The sequence below is a fragment of the Anopheles funestus genome, chromosome 2RL (assembly GCF_943734845.2).
Source record: "Anopheles funestus chromosome 2RL, idAnoFuneDA-416_04, whole genome shotgun sequence".
In the NCBI taxonomy this organism is placed as follows: Eukaryota; Metazoa; Arthropoda; class Insecta; order Diptera; family Culicidae; genus Anopheles; species Anopheles funestus.
In genome coordinates, this window is record NC_064598.1 from 72,035,504 (window position 1) to 72,059,039 (window position 23,536).

Consider the following 23,536-nt stretch of genomic DNA (forward strand, 5'->3'; position numbering starts at 1 on the left):
GCTTTTCACATTGCGCAATATCGGTACCAGGAACGCAACAGCAGTGCGAGTGTTGTAGTGTGGGGGGAAGGGTAAAACGTCGGTGAACCGAGGGAACCCCTGCCATAAACCAATAACCTCCATCAAGGCAAATGGTGGTGGTAAACGGTTCGTGTAGCGTCGTCCGATTTCCACCTTAAACGCAAACGACGGTGACCAATCAAAGTTGCTGGGTGCGTTTTGCCGATCCCGCGTGATGCATCGACGAAACATAGTGCAAAAGTCAAAAATAAAAAAAATAAAAAAAAAACCCCGAAACACTACCACAGGATGGCCGGGGTATGAGATGGCAAAAAAACGGGAGTCTATCGAGCAAACATAATAGTACTTAAACTTCTTTTAACATGAACCGGTGTAAGTTGGTGCATGGTCGCACGACCGAGAACGACCACACAGTGTGGCAAAAGGGTTTGGTTGGGTGAATGTTTTGGAACTGCTAATTAATTAAAGTTATTGATTCACTGTGGTTCGGTCGTGCCGGTCGTTCAAATCGGTTGCACTAACTGTGAAAGCTCCTTGCTGGGTAAAGGAGCTTTTGCATTTGACGGGTGAAACACGATAAAGCTGGTTTGAACGGGTTGGGGGTTGTGTTATTTACTTTTCCCCTGGTGAGACATATGACAAACAGCGCACTGAACGGCTGCAGATGAAAAACTTGCCGAAGAAAGTTATATCGGTATAAGTTTTAATAAGGGTATTTAAGCCATATTTTTGCACTTTTTGGTTTTTTGTGTGGAAAGTTTTAACGCAATGGTAATTAAATACTCTGTGTACATTCCTTATTAATTCATTACAATCAAAAATATATTATCGCATAGTTCAAAACTGAATCAAAGCCAGAAAGTACCATGAAATTCATGATATTTTAAGGAATGAATAGCTCTTTAAAAGGATAAATAATTGTTTTAATTATATAGGAATTACTATCATTATTTATTTATTTATATTTCATGCTTACGGCTTTAGTCGTATTGTCAACCTCAAAGGACTGAAGTAGAACAATTTTTTCCTCCTTATCATTTTCTCTTATCCCGGACATACTTGGTTGTGTCACTAAGAAAAAACATGTATCGACAAGTACAACACAACGGATAACAATAGGTGACGAAGAGGAAAGAGGGAAAGTGGGGATAGGATTCAAAAGAGAAGACCGTTGTCCCTAGGGAAGCGGAAGACATGCCTCATGTACTCGAGGTCCATACATGAAAAACATCCCGAATCGGTGTACCCGCCTGTCTTCCGATGGCCTCAACTACGATTATCAAGGAGGGTCTCGCGGCTTCAAATTCTTCGCAGAACCACAGAAAGTGATCCACATCGTGGAATGTAATACCGCAGCCATACACTTTCGTCTGAGCCAGAGTTATACTCTGGAGATGTGGATCCAGAGCGAAATGATTCGACATGAGTCGAGACATCATCCGAATGAATTCTCGATTTACAAAGATCCCTTCAAACCAAGGCCGTAGAGACAGTTGCGGAGAGATCGAGAAAAGGAGTAGCCTGAATCCATTCGCCTCCCACATGCTCTGCCAGCGAGACAGGAAAAGTTGCTGTGGCAAACGGAGAAACTCTGGAGCATTTGGCCAGAGAGACTGCCATTCAATTGCCGTGTATTCCGCAATGAGAAGAGACCCAAATTAGCGAGATTCGGAACGCCTTGTCGAGCATTGAGCCAATCAGTTCAATGATTTTCATAGTAAGGTAATTCTTACTCTTAATAGCCTTTGGGAATCTCAATGATTCAATAGCACTAAGGGTATCTGTAAAACTGAAATCTGATCCGGAGGACTCGCTACTATCAGCAATAGTGCGTAAGAGATTGCGACTAGCTCTGCGATGTAAACACCACACGGCTGACGCAATTTGTAGAAAGCTTCGGTGAACATTGCTAAGGACACCGAAGCCTAAGCCCTCCTCAGAGAATGATCCATCAGTGTAGTACTGGCTTATTTAATCTACATAAATGGCCATACTTGTTCATGAAAACTCCCCTCGGCCGAAAATTATTAGGTATTTTGTAAATTTCCTATTCTGTACTAACTATTTAATTAGTAATGTATTCTGTACTAGGTATCTGTTCTAACAATGGAACGGTAGCACTAAGGAAGGGCATTACGGTTTACTGCTTCTGGGGCACTAGGGTGGACTTGTATGGCAACAAAATACTTATATATGTATATGAACGATTTTTCCCTTAGAACCACGCTGTATAAGCGATATAAAATTCACTATGATCAAGGTATTTGATACGGACTAGATATGTCGCCTTCTAGTCCGTATCAAATATGTCGCATATAATAAACATACAAATTGAAACAAGTGAAATTAATTGTTCAAACCTTTAATTTTTTTCCAAAATACTGTTTATCTTGATAGTTCAAGTAAATTTTAAAATATATTTTTCCCCTAGTTTTCCTGCTCAAGCTAATAGGGCTGGTCGTTCTTAAAAATAAAATAAAATATAAAAGAAATATTTATTTTATCTACAGCTACAGTCGGATATTTTGCACCAAAAAAGGAAGAAATGTATCGCTTATTTGTAACGAAAGGAATCACCGTTCCTGAAAATAAGACACATTGAATTAACCCATGACGTGCTCATATTTACATTATGCTAACGCTCATAATCGTAATTGGCACACGTTTTTCACAATACAAAGTGTACATCTTTTTTTTATTCGCTTAATTTTAGTCACGTCCCATTGATGATGGGACGCCGAAGAAAAAAAAAACCTTTTCTTCTTTTTTCTGGTTTGTGTGCACGTTCTCATTCAATTGTTTATTCACCTGCTGAAATTGAAAATCTCACACTTTCCTTACGTTTAACGAGCGTAGCCGAACGCAAAAAAAATGTGCGTAAAGCTTCACTTGGACACACGTAGGAAAAAAAGGGAAAAAATCTGCTGTCGGTTTGTCACCTGTGAGAGAAGCAGTTTCAGCATGATTCTTTCGCGTCAAATGCTAAAAAGCTTAAGTGTTTTATCGCCACACCGGTTGCAGTGGAAAAAGATCAACCTGGCGCCACATTGCTGTGCTGTATCCACGCATCCCGTGAATAAGGTGATGAATACTAAGTATCAAATATACTGGTAACAATTCGGAAGCAGTGTGGTACTTGCAATGGAAAAGCCCAACAACAAAAAAATGTGCTAGATGGTTAAATAAAGAAATGACGAATATGCCATATGGGAACGTTCACCACACTGTCGGTTTCACTTTTTTCTGGGCGCCACGGGTTGGCGGATACAACAGACTGCCATTTTTACTTTCGAGTGCTCCTATTAGGCAGAACATTTCTCGAATGTTTCTTCGCTAACCAGACCAGGGGTTGGGTGGAATATGCTACGCAGTGAAGAAAATAACCGCAACCCAGACAACGGATGAATTATAAACGAACGAATCATAAACCTTAAGCATATCCTTATCCCGGGCCCTTCACCCGTGAAACCAACCGCAAGAATGAACCGATTTCCGGTACATTCTTCGTCCGTACAAAAGTGTGAAAAAGGGAAAAACTGGTCTTGACGGTAAGGGGGACAGGGTGAAGGAAAACTTTTTTTTTATTCCAAAGGCAATGAAGAGTTTGCTACAGGCGGTGGGTGCAAACTAGCGCAACAAACGTGAACTGTTTTGCACCATCTTCAGCATAGGCGAAAGCGTGACTTCGTATGGTGCACACTTCATCAAAGTGGTGGTGCTCGAGGCAAACAGATTTAGGCTCCGGTAGGAAAATGGGTCACTTTCGATTCCAAGCACGTACGAGTAGATCAAAAATCGTTCCCCAGGCTCGTACAGACACTTTGTTGAAGCTACCTGTGCACAAAGTGGTAAATGATGGACAACGTGGTTTTTGTGTGTAACGGTTCTTACCCAAAAAAAATGGTACAGTATGATTATTACGAAAGCTGTTGTTACAGAGTACATCGGGTCTGCAGTTAAAGTGAATGTTCAAGATAGAAACAAATAGTTGTTGAAACAATGTAATAATGCAAAGCATGCAAAATATGGTTGTAAAATGTTGTAAATGAAATGTTTTCCACACACAAATATGTAGAAATCATAACATCCAAAAAAACCAATCAAAAATTCCTGTGATCCAATATGAGCTGGATAGAGGGCGATTGGACGGGTACAAACAGTTACATATGATATCCTATAAATGGACCGTTTGAAATTTTTCGTAGAATAAACACATAACTGCACATTGGGCAATCTGATAAAGCAGCAATAAATTTGATGGATCCGGCACTGAGTGGCCGTTACTTATGCTCGAGTGCATTAATCCGTGTGTGCGAAATGCGTACTCAGTATTACCTCCGTGCCCGGGGTGGTCTCTGATCGGTGAGCCACAAAATGAATTGATATTTGAATCGAGTGCAAATGGTCACTAGAGCAACAGCAAACCAAAAAACAAAAAAAAAACACCACCTCACAGTTGAAATACAATATAAAAATGAAATGCAATAAAATAACAACCCGGAACAATATCGGGTGGGTTATTTTTATTTTGCTGCAAGCCAAGCATTTTCGATGCTTTTATGCTCGCTACACAAATCTTATGCACCGAAAACAACAACGCAATGGCTTTTTGGGCTTTGAGGCATGATTCTTTTGTTGTTTTTTTTTGTTTTCGTGATGAACTTTTATTGGAACAGTGAATGGGTGAAAATAAATAGTACCGAGTGGATTGAGAAGTTCAAAAAATGATTTTCAGAAGGTAGTAAATTGTAACCATGGCATAAATTTCATTCAACTGGTAGGAAATGAAAATTATAGCCACATCGTTGTGCAGCACACGTTTGGTTTGCGTTGTTATAAATGGCATACGAACGAAGATAATGTTTGCTCAAACATCCTTTTTTCGCAGTCTGAAATCTTGTTTACATACAGTTGTTTAAGTATTTTTATACACAAATTTTTAAAGTAAAGGGCTTTTATTCGAATTATATGGATAATTTTAGATGGCACTAACGAATGTATTCAGTGTAGTTTTTCCTTACGTTTTCGGTAAAATCATGCTTCTCAATTTGGTTATCTGCGACCAAAATTACATGTGACTGAATCTAGTCCAGCATATGGAAAATGCACACAGTCGAAGTTTGAGCCCAAAGAGTTATTCTTTATTTTTGTATTACATATACCATTGATCCGACCATAGTTGATGAGATCTTGGATTTGAAATCTCACTAAAGAAATCTTAATGTAAACGTTGCTTAAATAAAATTAACATCAAGAACGTTAGCTGTGAATTTACCTTTAGAGTTCTTACATACATATAAAATAAATACTCTTATAACGATTTTAATTCGTTGAAGTATTTTAGTCATTTTGAAAAAAACTCGCTGTGCGCCACTTTCTTTACCTTACAATTTTTATGAAAAGTACAATAATCCGTTACACATTAAAATAATGTCCATACAAAGTGCGTATAATTTGTCAATCAACTTACAAAAAAGGAAATGTTATAAAAATACACTTAATTTGTTCTGTTTGCTTGATTTTCGCTTATTAAAAGAGGTATTTTAAAAAAATTTAAAATTTAAAGAGGAACAAATTGGTTGCTAACTCAGATCAAACTGTTGGGGATCGCATATGCAAGTCCTAAGGAATCATAAACGAATATTCTTCTTCTTTTTCTTGGCCTGCTCAGGGTCAAGCACGTCGTGAAGACGTGGTCAGATCACCTGCAGTTCTGCATCCACGGCTGAATCCCATCTCCGACAGGTTTGACTCTACCTGATCCAACCAACGAGCTCGCTGTGCTAATCTACGTCTCGTGCCGAACGAGTCGCTGACGAGCACCTTCCTGGTGGGACATGAGTCCGGGATCCTCACTACGACATCCACAGCCGTCGTATTCTTCCGGCTTTTACTACCGTCAGGATATCTGCACAAACATGACAAACAGCTTAGCTAGCTCGTACTTCATTCTTCTTCACCAAACGCCCTGCTCGCACTCACCGCCAAATATATTATTTAGCTCACGCCGTTCGAAAATGGCGAGAGCAGTGGCGTACTCCGTTAGTATAGTCCAGGACTCATACCAGTAGAGGAATACCGGAATTATCCGAGTCTCCTGGATCGGAGGAGTGGAGTTTGGGGAGTCCTTAGTAGACACGATTTCCCTGAACAATGCCCCTTCGGAAGTTGCTGCTGTTGTTGTCCGAAGTTACCAAGGTAGCAGAACTCCTCTACCACCTCGAGATCGTCGCCGTCAACTGATACTCTGCTTCCGAGTCGGGCTCTATCACGGTCAGAGCCTCCGGTAAGCAGGAACATTGTCTGCGTTGCATTGATCCTCAATCCAATTCTATCGGCCTCGCACACCGCCCCAGATGTCGAAGCCCGCGTTTCGCATGACACCCATGAACGAATCATTACATTTTTTAGTATAATTTTTGTTCTTCTTCTTGGATTAACGATCCCTGAGGACTTGTCGGCCATTTACCTGATTACCTGGATTACCAGACATTTTCTTGCCACCTAGCCGGATAGTCAGTCCTTGCTCCGAATGGGATTTGATACCCGGTCATGTCGTGTGAACAATGTTTCCTAAACTAATTTTCTAAACTAAGAAAAATGTAGAATGGAGTAGTACAATTTGAAGAAACTAGCAGAAATTTCTGTCTAGTTATTTTGACCTAGTTATTCTGTCTAGTTATTATCATAAAAAAAATTATGACTAAGAAAATTGAAAGATTTTCAACGGAAACCAGGTTTATCTATATGATTTATCGCACGTAGAGCTTTTTTGGGAAATTTATTTAATTTTCCTTCTACGAAAATACGGTTTCTACGATTTCATTATTATTTCCTTGGTATTTGAACCGCTCGTGTATGTTTAATTCATTTTAAGCCTTCATTTGATTTTACAATGGAACGTCTCATATTACAATTGATGGACGTCGGAACCTATCGACCATTATATTCAAAGAACACTAATCTCAAAACCATCGCTTCTAGGTATGCTTTTGCATTGGAACCCGCCTTCGTACCAAGTTATCCGCGAGGGATTGAATTATCTTACGTTCAATTTGATTTGCCTCGGTAGCACACAACGAATGGACCGGTAACGTTTTGCTAGGAGGAATTCTATTGAAGAAGATTCGTTTTTCCGGGTGGTTTGCATGAATGATACTTCCGTTCAATTCGTGCTCCATTCGAGCATAACCTAAAACACAATCGGCACACAAATAAAACAGTACAGAAAGAATCATACGCTCGATCGGGGATTGGGGAAGCAGCAGCAAAAGAAAGGCAGACACACCGAGCAGAAAGAAAGGATCGAATTGTAAATGGAAAATCTCAATAGCAGCCCGATGCACCCGGGGACCACCATCGACGAGTCGGTGCGGGAGGCTCAAAGCAAATAAAAAAGTCAAAATCAATCATTCCACATAAAGATAATTCGTTCTTATGTGCTATATTTTCTGAATAAATCATTCCCACACGCCGCCCACTCTTTGGTGGAATTGTTTCGGCGCAATTCGGCCGTCGTTGGTGTGAATGATCCGACCGGTATAATACCCTCGGTGTGCATACAATACATCTCGCGTGAGAAATCCCGTCCTTTTTCCAGTTTTTTTTGCTGTTGTTTTGTTTGTTACAGCCTTGGTGGATAACTTTCTTTTCCCGCTTCATTTACTACCATCCATCTCGGGTTTGGCGCGAATTGATGCCGGCATCGCTACATCGAGAAGACGGTTCAATCACAGAGGAAAAGGTGGTTGAATTGTTTATGGCATAATGGTGGATTGGATATTGGCATTCACTGTCGGCAGCACGGTTGTGTGGGTATGATTTTGTACGATGCAATGTGGATATATGTACCCGGGCAAACACATTATCGCTACCATTGTACGTTTATGAATAAATTACTCCGATAACAAAGTGCGAAGGATTCCGGCACCCATTTGCCATGGTTCCATCTCGAGGTCACAGACAGTTGTGTTTATGTGGATGAACACTTCAACACAGCTGGAGGATGTGAAAGGCACTTGAGCTCAGTGAGTGGGACGAAGTTTGCTAGGTGGAGACTGCAGTGAATGGAGAAAATCTGTTTTGAAACATGTTGGAATGAGAAGTAATTTTTTTTGTTTCTTATAGCATTTTAATGGAAAAAATATTTTTTATAAATAATTTTGAGATTGTTAGATAAAACTTTAATTTATTTATTTTTATGTTTTACGATTCATTAAATATTTCTCTTTTCAATAAAAATTAATTAAAAATAAAACTTAACTTAAATTCCGAATGCTACCATCCAAAATCCAAAATCTAAATTAATTGGATTGTTTTTCGAGTTTCATACCTCTTTACCGTTTTGTCGTCCATTGGACAGTAGTTTCTCTTCCCCAAGCCATCATACTTGTTGGTGGAAGTTTCTTTTCCAACTTTAAGTTTATTTCCGATTTTATCAGTCGTGCAAAAATGGAAGAAAGTTCTACGGAATGAAGTTGTACCATGTTTCTATCCTGGCTTATTATTATTGAGATCTTATTGGGATTTTATGGCAGAGAGACCTCCAGAGACCCTACCTTTTTTTTGTTCCTGTAAACACACTTAGGACAAAAATGTATGGCAGAGAAGCTTATCGAAAGTGTAAATCTAGCAAATTAGATTTAACTTTCTTGGTGCAAATCGACACGAAAGTCGAAGCAAACTTCCCGACCATTGAAAGGAAACATTTCCAACGGTCATTTCGTTCAGAAACACAGGAACACACTGGAAAAGAATGCCGGTGCCGAGAGGGAAGTTTTCTACAGCAAACGGTACCGGTGACAATGATTATGTACACGATGGAAAACTAAAACACACATACCATCACGGGAAACCTTTCAAATCCCGATGAACTCTGCCTGAAAATGAGCCCCGACGAAGACGGTGACGACCCGATTCCGATCGGTACGATAATCTTAGCGAAAGTCGTGTAATGGAGGAAAACGTTCGGATCGTTTGTCACTGTGAGTTAGGAAGTAAATCCGTTTCACTATTCCTCCCTTGGGGAAGGCGTGGTGGGAAAATGATTGAAGGAAAACTTTTCAATCCATTCGATCGTTCCCGGATGCTCGGTGATATGGTACCCGGAACTTGCCCAGTGACGATCCTTTACGACATTACAGGCGGAGAGCTGTTCGTACTTTTGCAGAATGCTGTTTTCTGGCAAGACAAGACGACAAGATGCACTGTCGCAAGTTGAACTTGTTTGCTGGGTAGTACGTCTGCAGGCCAGGACGGATGGGAATGTCTGACTGTGATTTGATTCCATTTGCCAAATTGATTTTCTTTTCCTTTTGTTTTTTTTTCTGTACGCGTGTGTGTCAGTGTGGAAAGACACAGCTTTTCAGTGCGGATGTGAGTATATTGAGGAATCTTTTCTTCCAACTCTTGGATATGTAACACGAACAATAGAGCTTAAACAAGTTGAACGTAAATTTTCCTTACTACTCTATTTAACGTACACCAAATTGAATTAATCATCAGCTGATGATGGATAAACAGTTTGTGCCCGAAGTGATCGAAAGGATTTTTTTTCATGATATGAAACATCAAAGCATCAAAACTTCATTCGTAATGCTGCTAGAAGAAATGTTTGCGTAAAGTTGCTCCGGCACGCTCGAACGTTTCGGTTTATTTATTATCCACCCCCCAAAAGCTCACGCTAAAGGCGCTGTTTGTTTGCGTCGTGAATCCGCTGTCTGGCAGCAACGGGTCAACTCATCAAGTATTCCCATTGAGTAGAGAAATCAATCAGGATCAAACCATTCAATTGAACCGTACATAATGTGCGGGTGTCATGATGATATCCTTTTCCAATGTGAACGACACGTGCAACATCACGTGGATAATATTCACCGAAATAGGGAGCCACAGAAGAAGCAAAAAAAAAACAACATTCCCCTTCCCGGGATCACAAAACCGCGTACTGAGCCACGTACGGAATCTAATGAAGGTATTCACCTCCCAGACACTTTACCTTTCGCCGGGCAAGAAGCTTCGGGCATGACAAACATATTCTTCACCTTTTGTTTGACGACAAACAGTGCTGCTGCCGCTGCTAGTATTTGACCTGCTACTTCATTTTGCCCCTTTCCCCTTACTGATACACGCGTTCAGCGTTATCATGCTTCATCCGTTCCGTTTGCTTGTAGGCTTAAAGAGACATAGCTGGGGAAAGGGGTATCGGATTTTGAAGGGAGAGCGAGAGGAAACGTATCTAATTCTCCCAATACCGAACCCTTCGCTCCAAGCACATCGTCCTTACCAATGCGTGGCAATTTCCGGTCACGATGCCGGTTGTATCGGGTGGACACGTGAGTAAATATGACCAAGAGACTGAAACGCACCCCTCCAAACCTCGTGGCTCATGAGTTCTTCCCGAAGTCTCCAACCACTTACCCACAAAAAAAAAAAACAGAAAAAACACCCTTCGAATCGAATAATCCCAACACCAAACGTCCAGCCATTCCGTGTATGTGTGTCCTTGGAACGAACCACAACGAAAGTCAATCGGATATCGAAATACTATTCCGAGATTGTTGGCACTGGCACGCCAACCGCCGTTGGGGCAATGTCGAATTGAAACGGTTCGGACGAAAACGGAATGATTACTGCTAATGATGTTAGTTGATAAATATGTATGAATTCCATCTCCAGCATTGAAATCGCACCGAACCTGGCGAGCCGGTATCGGGCTTTGGGCACTGGTGGATTTTGAATTGCGATTGCTACACGCCCCCCCCCCCCCCCCCCCCAGATTCCGATCGGTATTTTAGATTTCGACGGTTTTGCGATTTGCGACGACTGTCCGGATCCGTTACGGTTCTTGCTTTAAGGGTTAAATGGGTTAAAGTGCTTTCAGGTATTATGTTGTTTTAGGGAAAGTTCTTAACGTTGAATTCTTCCACAGACGAGTGTGTGGATGAAAAAAGTTTGACATTTGTGTGGATGTGTTACACAAGGTTTTTTTTTCTTTTCTTAAAATTGAAAAGAAATTTATTGTAATATTATTTGTTAACACTGTCAAACAAATTTAACTTTCCTAGAAAATAAATTATTTTCTACAGTAAACTGTATTGCAAGACGTGATAGTTTCATAATCACAATTCTGGCCCTTCCCCTTAAACTACGCTTTAACTCCGGGTGGACATTTTAAACGATCATGAGAGAAAGTTTCCTGCCCCCCCGTGGGAAGCTCTTCTGTGTGTTTTCAATGAGTTTTGGATTTTTTTGTTTCTTCTTAACAAACAACTGCTTCTGTGCACAACTGTGTGGTACGTGAACTGTTTGATAAAAAGGGAGTTTTATGAATAAGAGAATGGTAGATAGGGCGCTTGAACGTACGAACCAATCAGTAATGTGACCCACTTACGCAGAAACATCCTCTTGACCACTACACACATACAATCTGTTGTTCCTTAAACAAATATACTTTCGCACGAATCTACGCAATAAAGGGAGAAAAAACTTAATAAAGGAAAAGCGCCAACTTTTGATGGTGTTTCGTATGGGTGTGTGTTGGAGAACTTTTCTGCCATCCTAGACCACCAGATCTGATTCTTAGCCATTTCTGGTGTAGTAGAAGGCAAAATTCAAATATCACAACCATTGGGATGCCTACTCTTGGTATCAATTTCCTTCCCTATGGTTGATGCTAACATTCTGCTGCATTATGGATCGTTTGTAAAAGTTGGTTTCCCTGTACCGCCAAAGCACCAAAACTCCGTGCTCTCACACTTGCCACTAGATCATGATCGATGGTAGATCCCTGTTTTTGTTCCCGCTTTCGGATGGGTGCCGTTTTGGATTTGAGAACTTATACTTTTTCCCCCGTCTAGCGGGATTCTTCCAACCAAAAAAAAAAACCTCCCGGGTAAACTTCCCTGTAGCTTGCGCCAGACAGGCAGAGGGTACTATTACTAGCTGAAACGGGAAACGGAAAAGCAATTTTCTCTATCGATATCGGGATGCCATCGGAATCAACTCCAGGAGGTGACAAAAGTTTAAACAGGAAATTGGGAAAAAGTTACTCCCGGAGCTTTAGGCGAGCACAGCTCATCACGCCCCGCCGTAAGTGACGTAGGGAAATGTATTAAAGCCAACTCCAGGGACTCCGTGGCTAGAATACACTCACAAAGCAAGGAATATACATTCCAGTGGTTTAAAGTTAACACATGTGGTGCCGTGTGTCCGACTGCCGCATGCACACCAGGGTGTTGGTGAAACCGAACTCTCACACACTGGTGTGTCCACTCGAGAGCGAACAGTTTAGTGGCTGTTCCGAACTAATTAGAGCGATTATGTTGCTCAGAAATGTTGCACGTTGTTTGAAGTTTGTTCTTTCGCTTCTGGGTGCGATAGCTGATGTTGGTTTGCAAAAGTTTTGGTTGGTTAAATTTGCGCTGGTGGTGAGTTTTCGCCTGTGCCCAGTCCTGTGCCACTTACAGTTGAAAGCGAGTTTTTTTTGTTTAAAATTCTCCATAACATTAGAGGATAAAAACGTAGTGCTTAGTGCAACACACACCCGGAATCGCTTTTATTTTGCGAGTATATTAAATAGAACATTTTCTTTTGCTTTTTGCCACTGATACTAATTTTAACAACACGATGTGGCTCTTAAATTCAGCTGTTGCATGAGTGTATAAAGAAGACATTTCAAATTTCAAATTTTATTCACAATAACAACCCCGGTTGTCCAATATTTTTCCAAGAGGAATAAGACACTACATTTCATAGCGCGCGGCCGCGTTGAAGTTTATGTTTGTTTGTAAAATATGATTTTTACAGCCATGTATTCTGGCATTTCTCACTCCGGAACTGACTTGAAAATGTCAAGTACCCGGCACCGTCACAAAGGTACACCACATGGCGCTTTTTGGGGGTGGTTCGTAAAAAAAAAAACATCCACCACGAGCGGTGAAAGGCACAGTGCTATTGTTTGTCTCGTATTTCACGACACTTAATCCATGGTTTATTTTATGGACGATGCCATAATTTAGCCTTGTTTCTGAGATACACCATCCCGAAAACCTATCCGTTTTTGGGCTATTTTTGTCCTGCCAGCAGCGTACGAAAGCTTTCTTTCTTCACCGGCACAACCAGCGGACCATAATTCATGTTTCAATTTTTCCATCTCCTTTCCAACAAACTAACCACGTTTCTTACACTGTTTCTCTTTCACAGGTAGACAGAGGTATGCCTGCTACGGAGTGGAAACGGGTGTGGAAAAGCAATAATTTATCGATTCGAAATCGCCAACCAACCTTAAGCCTATGAAACCATTATGCCCACTGGTGACAACGCGATAAGATGTTGCGAATAGAATGTGAGTTCAACCGTGCGCACCGATGATGAACAGAAACTGGAAGCAATCGAAGCGATTCGCCGCTACTGGAAAAGTCCTTCGCCGAGCAGGCACGGTACAGTTATTTTTCTTACCGACAAGGCAGTGTGGTGAAAATCGACAGTAAAACATAATTAACTCATTGACCAAGTTAACACTATCCCCAGCAGAGAAAAAAGCATCGCTCGTTCGCTCATTGAAACGGGTTAACAGTAACAGGCTTCCAAAGCGGTAATTTCTTACCAAAAGCAACGTGATTTCCTCGCGCTTTCCGGACCATGGTGCAGCACGGTGTAACGGCTTAAATCCATTTTCTTTTAATGAATGACTTTACGGTCCGCGTCCAAAGGACCACTGCTTTGTCCATTTATGAGCTGAGGATAAAATAGTGTTTTTTTTTTTGGTGTGTGTGAAGAAAGAAGTAAAACCGATACGAACGATTTCCTGCCATGGTGAAAGAGGTTAAGTTGGTGTATTAAGTGCATTACATGAGTACGAGTGATTTTTTATGTGTTAAATAGAAGTGAAGTTGCACCTTCGCTGCAACAGAAGTGTGTGCTACCTGGGCGTCATCGTAGCAAATCGTATAATGTGTACTTCGGATGCAATTGCAAAAATGCATCCTCACTTCGATGGTTTTGAGTGTGGCGAGTGTTTCTTTACTTAAAAAAAATTTACTAATTTGTTGAAAGATTTACACAGCTAGTGTAAATGAAGAAAGTGAAGTGAAATTAACGTACGGTGGTGATAATGAAAATGCGACGAAAAATGAAATGTAACATCTTAAACCATGTGTTGAATCTCATTGTGATCCACATTATTCTTGCACAATCTACGCTTGGTTTGCAACAAGTGGCAGTGGATAAGGAAAAGCATGGTAAGTTTTTTTAATGATATTAAAAGTAGTTATAAAATATGATAAATTTCATCATCTGATTCAAAAACAAAAAACTTGGAAAAGATGACAATTGTACAAATGTCTTGAAAGTTCTTCATAAAGAAAATTTGTTCCACCTACGTAGCATTTTTTCAAATCTATCTATTTGGTAGAATTTCTGCGAATAAGGTAAGTCGGCAGAAAACTTTCTCTCAGTGTTTGCTGCACCAGTCGTTCAATCGTTCGTTTGCTCGTTTGTCAGTTTGTTGCCTGTGTGTTTGATGAATGAATCAACACAGCGTGTTGAAGTGAAGAGGATGCTAACGCTGAGTGTCGTCAGCTAGCAGAAGGAAATTGTACGAGAAAAAAGCTTATCACACACTTGGGCTACAATGATTGATTGAGAACTTGTTGACGTTTCAAAGCGTACCTGTGCCATTCGTGATTCCCGGGTGTTTTTTTTTTCTTCTTTGTTTGCCACCAATTCCGTGCTGCGGCTTTTATGAGGTCTTTTTGGTGCAAAAATTCTTCGAACCAAGATCGTTTCCTTCGCACCTTTTAACCTAGATTTTCCGTTTTGATCCAGCTGATGCTTTGGTGGAATTAAGGGTGGAAATACTCAAACGACTCAGAAGACAGTCCATGAACAGAGAGAGAGAGAGTACACCTGAACCGGTGCTGAAGCTGACAGTGATGCAGACAAAGAAAAAAACAACCTTTAAAAGTATTACCGGTTAAAAGTGAAGAAAAATGTGTTGTTATGAGATTGATTGGAAAGTGAAACCGCATGAAAATGGAAATGTAATATCTTTCTGCACGTTGGAATAGAGTACACTTGGTTAGGAAGAGGGATTGTTTTTCCTAGATTAAGTGATTCTCTGTTTCGAAATGATAGAAGCTCTTCAGCATCTTTGTGCTACATTCTATTTTATTTGAATGCAGGAAATAATTGATTTCTTTTCCGAATCAAATATTGCGACACAAGACTGCCTGAATTGTTACTTTTTTGTACAGTTTTTTACCTCATCACTTTTGTTCATCGGGTTTAATAACTTAGTTAGTATATTAGAACTTCTCTGTAGAAGAAGAATTTTTTTTTACTATTCACAAATGTGTCGATGTTGTAAGAAATTCAGTAAAATTAACAACAACAGTGGAACTTTTTGATAAACAAAATATTTAACGTTAGGTATCAATCTGTACAATGTTATATTAAGACATATACATTCTCTCTCTCTTCTTGATTTATCGAACCCTAAGGGCATGTCGGCAATTTATGACTTACTAGACATATTTTTTCCTATGTATTTGAATAGTCAGCCCTTCCTATGTGTGGACGGTCCGGTTGGGATTTGATCCCGGGTCTTGTCGTGTCGAACCGGCGCCATTTATCAGCCCTACATACGTCGTAAGACATACATTATATGTTAGTATTTGAGATAATTATATAATTTTATTAGCAACGAAGTCATGTCCAACTTAACACAGCCATCTTTAAATGACGAAATAAACGTAATGTGAACGATAAATACATTTGCTATTTAATTTTCGGTAAAATAATTTGCATTGGTAAAGCAGTACTTAAAGTGTAAAGCAAAGCAACATGCCTTTCATGGAAAGCTTTCCACAAGAAAAGGGTTTAATTGACACAAATTGTCACGGCATCGTTTGTTCACTAGAAGCAATTGCTTGGTGAATGTTAACCTCCTTCAAACGGATCGATGAAAAGCAGCTTGGAAGGAGCGTCGATAAAGTCAATTACACTTTTTGTGGGCGAACGCGGAGTTTTAATTTTTACGACTGTCAAATTTGACCCCTTTTGCAAAAACTAGTATACCGTTGAAGCATCGTCGCACTTCTTTACATTGCGCCAACGGTCCTTATTCCGTATTTTTTTCTTCTCAGTTTATCGCTAATGGATGCGTTTAAAGTAGAACGGGGATAATGTAAAAGTTAATCTTGACAATTAAAATTTACGCACTTTCGACTTTCCGGAGCAAAACTAAAGCTTCTGACACGAAAAGAGGATATTGCCTTTTTGGGTTGTTTCTTTAGTAAAAACAGGTTCGTTCGTCTCGAAAAAGTTAACAAGTACAATATAAAAATGGAATGAAGACTATTTTTAAATTTTGAGCAGAATCTTTTAAAGGCATAATTTGTTTTGTTTGCTTTCTTGCGATTGTGATTGAAACTTTGTTCTTAAAGAGCACGTAAGTAAAGTAATGTTTTGTCCAACAAGTGAACAGTTTAACTTCTCCTTGTATCCATTAATATTATATTCGTGAGTTAAAACTTATATTTCTGTTTCAGAAAATTGTAGCACGCTAGTAGAAATTCTTCTTTATTTATGGTGCTACAAAAGAAAAAATCATCAAAAAAGCCACCTTAACATTCTACTAACACAAATAGTGTGATGTGTTCGACAGTTCAATAACTTTTGATTAAAAAGTGAAAATAAATAGAACCCAATTCAATGAAACCTCTTAAACCTGTTGACCGGAACACCATTGTATGTCATTCATTCTCGATAGACAGTGTTCGGTTTCTTCCACCTCCGTCCACAGTGCCCAGGGGTGGAAGCACTTCAAAAATTATTATTCTCACCGATTCCGACACCGCCAGTTGCAGGATATTCACGCAAACGTGAAGCGAACCACTGGATGCGAGTGTCACGCAAGAGGCTACACATTTCGTCTCGAACAAAACACGGAAAAGTGTCAACCTCAAGATAGGACGCGTGTAGGAGTGATGATGATGATTCTTCACCTGTCACAATATATCCTTATGCAGGCGCTTGCGGTGCACGTACCGTGCGGAACCGTGATGGCACTGTGTGAAGTAAGATCCTGGGAAGCCACAGGTTCATCTTCCGCCTTGAAACCAGTAACCCGGTGTTTCCGGTTTGTCTGATGAGAAATGGTACATACCCAGCCTGACATAAAGCTGGGACTGGGTCCGGTGGAATCCTGGTGGAATGTGACGACAAAAAAAACTTTTCCTCACTTAACCTCGCAATGCTGTTAGCAGGTTTCATAATTCATCGTAAAACCTTCGTGTCGCTCGCTCCCATCGCCAGTAGTAAAGGGCGCTGAAAAGCATAACCCAGGATAACTCTCGCGATATGCGTCCACCCGCTCCGTCCATGGTTCGTGGTACTGCTGCTGCTACAGATGGAGGAAGTTTATATCCATCCGGTTATGTCTGCCACATCAACTCGAGTGCCACCTGACGATCATTTTGCCTAACGTAGTTTTGCATTTGGTTCCCAGTCTCAAGAAGTGGCTCCATTCATCATGGCACCATCCAGGCGATGGGCTGAAGTTGCATGTCCTCAAGGAAATGGAAATTGCAATCCAAGCGATGGACTCATCGCCAAGCATCCTTGATGCAGTGTCCGAGTGGTACGATAAACTATTCATGATAAATGAAGCTTCTTACGAGTGGGGTTACACTGCGTTTTCATGACGATGATCGAAGACTATTAAAACAGTGTCAGTGCAAAAAAAATATATCAACACTAAAGTCGTTTTATTGCAGGAAAAACGTCTTGTCTGTTTGCGCATTAGAAGCAAATAATATCCAATTGTTGGCTTTCAATCGATTTCTGAAATGACTGGTACTCAAACACCTGTATGGAGTTTGATATGTGAAGTATAGACACTCTTGTTCAAGCAGTTCCCTTTTCATCAATTGATGAGAATTTAATAACGGCTTTAAAGTTTAATACACGTTCGTACAGGTTCGGTACATATGTTAGAATTTAAATTATGTACTACATTTCCATTTGACTTCGTGATGGCTATTACGTACGGTTCTGGCTCGGGGTAGAAATTCCACTGCAGCCTTCCAACATTAGTGACTAGTGACGCCCTCCTTCGCTCGCTGGCATCCATTATGCATGACAAAATTAACGTCCCATTCGGCGCGAGCATATTTACTCAGGGTTAATTGATTTGAATTTTGCAACGTGCCCTCGCATCGTCTCTCGTGGGTACTCTACGCTGTGCATGTAAAAGCTTACCGCTTCGGTATGTAAAATGTACGACGACCTCGCAAACCTCGCGTACGCACTGAGATCGGTTGAGGTTAGGTGTGAGGCACTTCTAGAAGTGACGGAGGAATCTTTGTATTTCCGACGCACCTATGGCCTTGTCGTGCAAAACAGGTTGCTTTCGGTTGGGAGCGGTATTGTTAACAAGACTGTTTCAATTATTAACCGCTTCGCAAGTTATACAGTACGGTGTACTGGAAAGGGTTTTCCAAGATCTGAACAGGACTCCTCGGTGTGTCGATTGTTTACGGCCAAGGACGCTAAGGACTTTCGCTACGATATAGTCGCGCATTGATATTATGCATACGTGCGGTTTTGGTGGTCGACCTGTCCTGTCGTTGGACCGGGGCCACCACACGAGCAAGTACGTAGGAATCCTTCAGGAAAATTGCAAACTGGTGTTAGCTTAAGTAATGACAACTATTCACTAACTCACATAAACAACTGCTGTTAGTTGAATATTAATTTATTGACGCAAGACGTACCCAGCCAGGGTAGGCATCTGGTAGTTATTTCACTTACCTTTGCTGCATGTCCTGCAATGCGAAGGTTTAGAGGTCACACAACAAAATGGCAGGGGCAAAAGTGTCGTTTTGTTTGTCGCAACCATCGGGGAATATTTGGCAAGTAAGCAATGGATGATGCTTTATGTTCAAAGAATCATTAAGTCGTTGAAAGGGGTGGATAATTCATTTGTTTGGTTGTTCTTTGTACAACTTATAACATTTTCAATATTATTTCTGTAATGGAAGATTATATTTGTACTTGATTAACTATTCTTAAGCAACCAAAAATGTTATACTTTTCTTTTTATAAATGAATGAAATTGATCAATTACTACATCACAGTCTCGGGATAATGATACGTACCGTCCAGTTGTATCATTTCGAATTGATTATCAAGTACATGAATCTGGAGTTCGAAAAGACTCCAATTTCCCTTATCCATGATTAAGTATCTTAAATAAGATCGAATGTCATCACTTCTAAACCTAGTCAAATGGAAAACATTGTCTCGAAAAGGTTCTGCTATCATTTGAGCATCAAACAAATGAGGAGAGGAAGAAAAAAAAACCGAAACACGGAGTTTTCCAATTGCAAATACTGTAGATGACGGAAGTGGGGGGAAAAAATCCATACCTCGAATGACCATTCGTTTCGAAGCGCAAAACTGCTTCGGATCCATGTTTAAATCCGTACGGAATGTGGTACATCTGATACTTTTCAATCAACTCGGGCAATCCATCTTCGGATCTTTTCTCGATCCGATTTATTCAACGCCATGATTCCATCGTCTGTTTATCCAAATGGTTTCCTTATCAGTTTTTTTTCTTCATTTTCTATCCGCTATAAAAATCTTTTACCAACGATTTGCACTGTGCTATTTGGGTGGGAGTTGTTTTTTTTTTATTATTGCCCACTCGTTTGCCACAGGTTTTAAGCCATCCATCTTGTGCAAGTATGAACTAACCGAAAGAAAGATGGTCGTTAGCATAAGGTACACAGTGATAGTGATGGGTATTTCAGTATTCTAATAATATTCGCCACGGTCCTCTTTGGGCACCGGGAACGTTGTAAAAATATGTAAGCTACGTACGTAGCTCCAGAACGTCAGGGAATGGACAAAAATAGTACATAAATTATTCTTATTGTGGTTCCAGATATATTAAAGGAATATTCAAATTCTGTTATTGAAGGGTATTGTCATGTACTTTGCTGAATTCGAAATCGTTAACGCAATGTGTTTCAGCGATAGTGTTTGCCCGCAATCAATCTTGTTTTTGTTCTTGCAAATATTAATTTATTGTTCAATAAATATTCGCAATATGTTTTGTGTCACAAATTATAGCTTAATGTGGTTATAGCTTCATGCGCGATAATACATCAAAACCATCGATGAAATATAAAATTCTCTAAGCGTTCCTCAAAGCGATTAATTTCTGGTATAAGTTTAGTCTTTACAAAACAGCATCCAATTTTTAAACTTTTTTTTGTAAATTTTATTAGTTCATCGAGCTGCCTTATTGGTTTGCTACCATATACCTAGAACTAGACAATTATAGAGTATATTTTTATTTAAGGTACTATATGTTATTATTTTACAATTTGAGTAGTTTGTCTCGTATAATGGTTTGTATTTTTATTAGATTTCTTAAAAAAAATCAAGCGAGTTTGTGGCTAAATAATCGTTACCAGTTTATTTAGAGCCACAAAGGCAAAACTGTGAAAAACATTTAAAAAAAAACACAAACTCTACAGTCGGCGACGAAGACGAATACGACAAGATAACGGTTTGCTTCGAGTTGATAAATTTTATGAGGTTAGAAAGTATGCTTTTACCAAAAACCCAGTGATGGTATAGACAATTTGCCAGTTTTTCCTCCAAACCTCCATCATCGCCTTAGGTACGCTACAGGGGTACAGGGGACCGAACGATGAGTGGGATTATTTTGAAAAGGATTGGATGTTTGCTGGCGGCTGTTGATAAACCTTTTCAGCATGCTTGGATTTTTCGCGCACAGAACGGTTCCCGGAATGGAACAGGTGCTAAACCCTTTGAGTCCTTTTTCGCCGGCGGAGATTTATGTGGCGGAGCAGCAAAGTATACAGCCCCGGGTGTAGGTAGCGTGGGGTTGAAACCGAACCTCAGATTTGCTCCGTGCAAACGGCCACTAAATTATTGCACTGGAGAAAAAAAAAACCATCAGTACTTTAGCACGAGTGAAAATTTCATTCATTTGAAAATGAACTAGAAAATGTTCCCACCGTGATGGATGGAAGCAGAGCGAAACAATTCTAATTGCTTTTTCTGTAGCAAAGAAATTAAACTGAAGCATTGGAGGATGAAAAAAAAAACCAACAATATCGTAAGCAAATTTCGAATGGCTCAAATATGCTAAACCAGTTTTATATTATCATTCAACGTGATGTGATCAAATCAGGACATCTCCTCTACTTTATTTTCTAAATTAACGAATATATACTCCATAAATAATTTTTACTCATTTTCCGTCTAGTTTCTAAAGCTTAAACAGCCGAAAGAAGTTGTTACATAGAATTTACATTATACTTCCTGTCGGCGAACTTTCCTTCGTTTGCTTCATAATATTTCATTAAAGCTTTGCATTTGCTCGTTACCTTACCATGCATTGTAATTTGCATCACTACTTTTCAATGACCGTACAATACCCATTAATCCAATTTGCCGCTTTCCCCGGCAATCGATAATCGTTTAAATTTTCCATCATGATAAACTCGTTGGAAAATGTGCACACATACACCCGGACACCTACCTACCACCCTAACCCGATCAGGTTTTTATATGTTCTGGTGTGGCGATTTTTATTGTTCTTTTGTTTCGCATTTTTTCCCCTGTTCGCTTTTATAGCATCAGCACCAGGTGTAGCCCACCCCCTGGTCACCTAGAAATTTCACTCGTTTTTAGTCCACCCCGTATGGAGTTTTTGGGGTGCATTTATTCAAAATACCAATCGATTGCCTACATCGAGCGATTATTAGTGTGTAGTACACGTTTTTGCCTGTACCTGTGCAACTTAAAAAAGAACTAAAAATTCGTCATAATTAAATTACCGATTTTAATCTCTTTTCATTGCGGTATCGATTCGATGAAATAAAAAACAAAATATGATGCAGCCGTACCGTGCCTATTCGAAATCGATGGAAAAAATATGAGAAAGAGAGATTGGTATTGGTTTTTTCAACCAATACTAAACTAAAAGAAGTGTGAAATAAAAGTTGGCAAAAAAATTCCTGAATATTGCTAGGCTTCATTAATTTCGACTTGATAAATGATCACAAGAAACGTGATCACAGCTTTGGGTTTATTTATTTCGTAATTTAAAATAAATAATGTTTATTTTCAGTATTAACTTGTGTAGTACAATAACTTAAATATAATCAAAATCAGCTCAAAGTTGAAATGTTTTTCCACTTTTTTGTTAATATTCAATCATCAATATAAAAAAACGGATTCATCCATCCATGATCCATGATATAACTTTATCTTTATTTTTGCGTGTTTTTTTTGTTAACAAGTTCTATAAAAAAATTCCACAATTGGTTGTGTTTGCAGTCTAATGTATCTCTTCTGGAGTTAATTTACTGCAAAGAAATATTTTTGTAGTAGCTTTTTACTAGACTGATTATATTTTTTTCAATTTATTTCAACAATTTTTTTTCATAACATCAGAAAAAAAAATCATATTGAATGTAGGTACCTAATATGTGTCTTTTCAATAGGTTCTGGCAAGCAACTATTCATAAGATTCTGGCGAAAACGAATTTTGAGCTACTCTTGAACGTACAAAGAATTGTCGGATATATATTTTTTTATTTGTTGGTTACTTTGGTTGCAACCTTAGCCCGAATTCAACAAAATGAAATGAAAACATTTACTAGACCAAAATCGAATAGTGGAAATGTAACTATACAAATGACAGCAGGAAATGAAAGTCTCATTCGAACGAATTGAACTTAAAAACTGCAGTGAGTGAAAATATCAAACAGACTCTATCGCTTTTCAAAATTTTCTGTTCAAAACTCTTGTGTGGTCTAGTTTTGATTCGTGTATGTTCTTAATTAGTTTTGCTTCTTTTATGTATATAAATGTGAGATAAAGGGAATACGAGCGGTACAGATAAGTTTATTATAAGGAACAGTATTGTGTGATGTGAAGTGACACGCGCGAATGCCTGGCTTCGACTGACTTTCTCGCCTCCTAGCTGTCATTCTTGCTGTCATTTGACCGGGGGGTAGCCCTGTCCTACACGGCCTTTCCTGAAATCACTTCCGACCCGGAAGTGTCCACGACTTCATACAACTTCCCGCTGTTATCGTCTTCCTAGGCCCTTCCGCTTCCTCATCTAGCTTCTTCACTTCGTATCGATCGTTCTCTAAAACACTCGATATTTCGTACGGTCCGTAAAATCGCGGTTTAAACTTTTGACCAACCCCATACTGCGTTTTCGGGATTGCCACCAGATCTCCGATAAGATACTGCTTCACTGGTCTTCTACGCAGATTGTAGTACTTTCGGTTTTCTTCTTGCAATCTTTCGATATTTTGCTTCGCCGTTATACGTAGCTCATTTCGTCCGTTCGTAAAGTCATCTTGGATCTCGCGTGATAACAGATCATGAAGTACAGCATCTTCTTTCGTACGCATTTTCACACCCGTCATCAATTCGAAAGGAGTCGTGTTGATAC

At 39.6% G+C, this 23,536-nt stretch overlaps 1 protein-coding gene across 3 annotated transcripts in view; it reads left to right on the forward strand.

Moving 5' to 3' along the window:
- Positions 1 to 23,536, forward strand: part of LOC125762519 (CD166 antigen-like) — a 202,381-nt gene that overhangs the window by 35,533 nt on the left and 143,312 nt on the right. For all 3 annotated transcript variants that reach the window (XM_049424687.1, XM_049424686.1, XM_049424689.1), the window contains exon 3: positions 13,225 to 14,261. In XM_049424687.1, coding sequence (XP_049280644.1) covers positions 14,135 to 14,261 — 127 coding nt within the window. In that variant the 5' untranslated portion in view covers positions 13,225 to 14,134. The remainder of the gene's footprint in view (positions 1 to 13,224; positions 14,262 to 23,536) is intronic.